Raw genomic sequence first — 5,661 nt, 5'->3', positions numbered from 1 at the left:
CTGCTGCTCGGCGGCCGCGGCCCCGAGCCTCCTGTTGCTGGACTACGAAGGGTCGGTGCTGCCCTTCCTGGGGGGCCTGGGCGGGGGATACCAAAAGACGCTCGTGCTGCTCACCTGGATCCCGGCGCTGTTCATCGGCTTCAGCCAGTTCTCGGACTCCTTCCTCCTGGACCAGCCCAACTTCTGGTGCCGCGGGGCCGGCAAGGGCGCCGAGCTGGCGGGGGCCACTGTCACCGGCCGGTGGGGCGACATGGGCTGCTGCCCTTCCTGGGGGGCCTGGGCGGGGGATACCAAAAGACGCTCGTGCTGCTCACCTGGATCCCGGCGCTGTTCATCGGCTTCAGCCAGTTCTCGGACTCCTTCCTCCTGGACCAGCCCAACTTCTGGTGCCGCGGGGCCGGCAAGGGCGCCGAGCTGGCGGGGGCCACTGTCACCGGCCGGTGGGGCGACATGGGCAACTGGACCAGCCCCCCGACCACCCCCTTCTCCACTGCAGCCTGGGGGACCACGGGCAATCGCAGCAACGGCAGCAGTGCGGACAGAGGCGACACGCCACCCCTACCGTCCCCTCCGGACAAGGGGGACAACGCCTCCAACTGCGACTGCCACGCGTGGGACTACGGCATCCGCACCGGCCTCGTCCAGAACGTGGTCAGCAAGGTAAGGGCAGTGACCGCCCCAGCTCCGTGTCCTTCTGAACCCATACTCCTCGGTCACCTCCACCGTGGTCTGCATCCCTCTGCGGTGCAGGCCGAGGTCAAGCCCTAGCCTCAAGTCCCCAAAGTGGGACGAGTCTGTGTATACGTGCATCCCTCATGGGTTTGATTTACTTCCGTCCCACGAACGAGATGCGTTAACTTGGGTGAGAATCGAGGGCTTTTTGCCGCCTTCCTTGGAGACGCGGAAACCCGACCCTGCAAGGGGCACCATAGACCTTCCTTGGTTCGAACCCAAACTCCGGTCCCAGTGCATGTACGGAAGGGCGCCCCTCCCCCAACCGGAGAGGTGTCACCCTCACTCAGGCAGGGGTGGCCCACGTGGAAGGTGAGGCCGACGACCTGTCACCAGCCAGCTCTGTTAGACTGGCCTTGCTCAAGGTCTCCCAGCGGGAGCCAGGACTGGCCTCTCTTCTGCTCGGCCGCGTTGTCCCTGTGTCTCCCAAGAAATAACTATCCAAGAAAATAGTGCCCCGTTCCCAGACGCTCCTCTCTGGCAGACTCTAGCTATCCCACCCATGGTTTGAAAACTGACCAAAACCCAATTAAGAACAGAAGTGGTAGCCAGAGAAGCCAAGGGTTTTGGAAAATCCCACCTCTGCCTCTTCACTTTCAGATCTCTCCAGAGATGTTTGACTTTTAGTCTTCGCTGCCTAGTTCCTGTGGAGGTTTTTTTCAAGGCTTTAGTAAACATGACTAGCTATAGGAAGGAGGCCAGCATGTGCCAGTATGTCCAGGCCACCGCTGCTTTTCCTTGACCACTGTTTTGGTCTGCCCCACAGAGACCCTTGGTAAGCCTTGAACATCCTCCCTGTTCCCAGCTCACCTTGCAGGGGATTGCTTTGTGTGAAATAGCAGGAGTGTTTGTGAGAGGTGCCTGGTGGCCTAAAAATGGAGAATGATCCATGTGAGACACTCAATATCCTAGACAGCTATACTTCCCACGATTTTCTTAACTTCCACGGGGTCTTCAAAAAGTTCCTGGACAATATGTATTATGAAAACGGTGTGCATAGATTTCCATTTCTTTTGGCTCGCGAGTTAAACCGATACTTGAATTAATTTTCCCACCAACTTTGAAGTCCCCATTAGGAGAGGGTTGCCAGTGTATCAAGCACTTTGTGATATTTGCCTCAAATAATTCATTTACATTTCAAAGTAACTGTAGATGTGTTTTCTGCTTCTGGGCAGAGTTTTAAATGCTTGATCTACATAGGAGAATGAAATTTGACAGTGTATACACGTCAGTGTGCACGCAGCTCCCTCCCCCAGGTGTGTGTTAGTAAACAGTAGTAGCTCATAGATATGTACGATGAAACTCTTACATCATCATAATCATTGTTTTAATCTTGCACCTACCTGGCCCGAAGTGATCTGTCCTATGGGAACAGCCTGGCTTAGCTGTCTCTCTGGCTTGCAAAATAATGGGGGAGATCCCCTTAGCTTGGTTCACCTCGGATCTCACATCCCACCCCACCTTCAGCCCCTCACCCTCCAACCCACCCAAGACAGCGTGTCCTTACCATAGGTGTTTGGTGACATTTCCCTATCCATGGAAGGCAATGTTTCTTTTTGGTTTTGTGACATAAAAAAAATGAAGAACAATGCCTGCTTAAATTGCTTCGTGTGTCTATCAGACAAAGGGTAGACAACATTTGCTAGTATTTTAAGCCCCTTTCTAGAGCAGAGGAGGGATAATGGAGCAAAGTGAGTATGTGAAGAGGGCACCTTGTCTTGGGGTCAAAGAAAAGGGGACTTGAAAGTTAGGAGGTAGGTGGAGCATCGCCTTAATGGTGGGGACCCAGGAAACAACCCTTCGCACCCCGCCAGACCTGATGGAGGAGAGAAGGAGAAGAGTTCTTGAAAACAGACTACACAGGCATATTGCAGAGCTAGGCAATTTTTTTTTTATTTTCTAAATTAGCACTGAAGATGCTCACAGACAGTGCCCATGGGTGTGGCATGTTTTGGGGTGGTGCTTGATGTTCCATGTTGCTGACAGGACAAAGCTAAAAGATGAAGGCCTGAAGACAATATTAGAGACACATTTTCTTACACCGTAAAGACTCCAAAGGACCTATCGATTTGCACGACACCTATGTCTAAATAAAGAACTGTCCTTCCACCGTGCTCTATCCCATAATAAATGCTATGTACAGCTTTTCAAGCACATGTTGGCTGTCCTGGGACAGACTTGGCTGCAGCAGGCTGTGAACCGCATCAGATGGACAGATGTGAAACAGACACTCTGATGGGGACAGGGGTTCTCTAGGCAGGTGCCTGTCAGCCTCCTTCACAAGTAAAAACAGGCATGGAAGGCTGTTTCTCCTATCAGCAGGTGACAGTTCAGAGTCTAAGAAGTTGCCTTTTGTACCCCTTCCCTGCTCTGTACCATGATCTTGCCTTTTTCAAATAAGCTTTGAGCAATGTCTTTATTATCTGCCATATATCCGTCAACATACATGCCCCTGCAACATACATGTCCCCCCCCCCCGTTCCTAGGAGCTGGGAGTGGGAGGGAGCCGCTTGCTCGGTTCTTAACTTCTTTCTCGCTTAGCTCTGCTGTTATGCACCTGTACAGGTAAACCTGCCCAGCAGCTTAGAGTCCCAGGTTCTTACAGTTCAAGGGATCTTCCACCAGACAAGCCTTTTTCTCCTCCAGAATAATGTCCCTGACCTACTCTGAGTCATCATCAGTTTGAATATTCTGCAAGTGTGGAGGGAGGTACCCTCCTGGCTGGGCTGCCCATCCTGCAGTTGTTCTTTCTTGCACAGACATGTTTTTTGGTAAATAATACTTGTATTTCCTCACACTCATTTGTGCAACTTGTCCGAAGGATTTTCATCCTTCATAGAATGAATACGTTTTCTTTTTTGAGAGATTTTTATATATATATAGGGTACATGTGCTCACCAGAGAGACAGAGAGAGAGAGACAGAAAGTGAGAAATCACACCCCAGGGGTGATGACCTCACTGCAATCCCTTCTCCTCCATCCTCCTCTGGGATTTTGGCCCCGCATGCATACATGGCCAGCGTGAGTTGCAAGCTGTCTGGGTCCAGGACTCAAACAGCGATTGTCCACGTATTTGAGTGGACAGCACCTTAACCGCTATGCCACCTGCTGGCCCCTAGAATACGTGTTCAACAGTTTCTTTTGTGGATGGAAAATCTGCAGCTACTTCATCCATTCCACACATGACAAAATCAGCCCAGTGCTCATTGATCTGCTTGGGATAGCGTGTGTCCCCAACTCAACTCAGCAGGCGGTAGGTCCCCTCATGAAAAGAAAGGACAATGGATACTGCGCTTCTGCTAACTGAGGCTACAGGTGATGTGTTAAGGCTCTTGGTAGACATGACCTGCTTCTGACTGTCTTGAGACAGAGGCCACCAAACCCGCCATGGCTTCTTCGTGGACTCTTTCAGCCTAGGTTCCTGTGGCATGGTGCAGGACAGATTTCGTCTTCATAGTGTCGGATGTTTGCCTCTCTCCTGGCAGGATATTTTTTGGTTTTACTTTTTGCCTTGATTCTTGCTGGAATTCACATCACAGACTCTTCAAGCTTTTAAAATAATAGTAATCGTAAATAATAATAATCCTTTCTTTCGTGCAGACCTTAATAGTTTTCCAAACATTTTTACATACCTTATTTCCTTTGATTAAGAAGAATTATTCAGGGCCATCAGGTGGTATAGTGGTTAAGGTGCTGGACTCCCACATGGCTGACTGCAGTTCAAATCCTGGACCTGGAGGCTTGAAATTCACGCTACGTATGTGTGTATGCATGCCCAGGAGGAGAATGAAGGAAAAGGGATTGTGGCATGTCCATGCCCCCCTGGGGGTGATTTTTCACTTTCCCTCTCCTTGTCTCTCTCTGTCCCTCTCTTCTCCAGTGAATGCATGTGCCCTATGGCAAAAACCTTAAAACAAAAAATTAGCCAGGTCAGTCTTCTTTTCTTTAAAGAATTATTTATTTTTCTTTTTTGTTGTTTTTATTTTTATTTTTAAATTTGCTATAGGGAACATGTGCTCTCCAGAGAGAGACACACAGCGAGAAAATGAGAAAGCAAGCTGCCAGGTCCAGGACTCAAACCACGGTCGGCCATGTGAGAATTCAGCACCATGTGGGACTCCAGTGCCTTAAAGCACCACACCACCTGCAGGCCCCACCCAAAGGCAAACTTAACACCAAGTCTTATCGTGGATGTTTAAATGAGTGAACACACGTTTTTAAAAAGTTTATTAATTGATCTTTTCTGAGACAGTAGGGGTGGATAGGCACCTCCAACAGGTCTTTCTCCCAAGACCCACGCACCCCCCCACCCCCGCCATCTTCAGCCAGCCAGGATCGTAGGCACATAGGGACGTAGTATGTAGAGAGAGGTCCTGGGCCATGAACCCAGGAACTTTACATGTGAGTCTGGCCCAGTGCCAGGTGTTCTACACAGGAAGCAGGTATTCAACTTCCCGATGACTTCCATAGCTCTCCATTTTATCTCCCAATTCTGTGAAAAGGAGTTGTCTGTACCCTCCTGAAATGGAGAACCCAACAGATTAGTGTAGAGTCACATGGAGAGTATGTTTGTGGGAACAGAGGACAGGTCGGTATAAGCTGGGCTTGTTTGCTTCTCTTTCCCCTCTTATACCAGATTTCCTGATTTTCATATACTTCTAAGAATAAGATACTCTTGAGAACAAGGTTAAAAAAGCAATTAAAACCATGAGTTTAAAAATATTGTGCTTAGGGCCAGCAGATAGTATAATGATTACATTGCTGGACTCCCATGTAGTCGACCATGGTTTGAATCCTGGATCCAACAGCTTAAACCTCATGCTGGGGGCATTGTGTGTGCATGCTCAAAGTCTCAAGAGGAGAATGGAGGAGAAGAAGGGATTGTGGTGTGGCCATTCCCCTTGGGGAGTGATTTCTCACTTTCTGTCT

The 5,661-nt window shown here is 49.7% G+C and overlaps 1 protein-coding gene across 1 annotated transcript in view; it reads left to right on the top strand.

Moving 5' to 3' along the window:
* Positions 1–5,661, top strand: part of SLC22A23 (solute carrier family 22 member 23) — a gene marked incomplete at its 5' end in the record, with an annotated part of 233,938 nt that continues 228,277 nt past the window's right edge. The window contains 2 exon segments of the mRNA XM_006172283.2: positions 1–250; positions 451–660. Coding sequence (XP_006172345.2) covers positions 1–250; positions 451–660 — 460 coding nt within the window.

This window comes from Tupaia chinensis, unplaced genomic scaffold (assembly GCF_000334495.1).
Source record: "Tupaia chinensis unplaced genomic scaffold, TupChi_1.0 Scaffold138812_1, whole genome shotgun sequence".
NCBI classification, from domain to species: Eukaryota; Metazoa; Chordata; class Mammalia; order Scandentia; family Tupaiidae; genus Tupaia; species Tupaia belangeri.
Note: the sequence above shows the minus strand (reverse complement) of the source record. Positions and strands in the feature narration are given on the sequence as shown.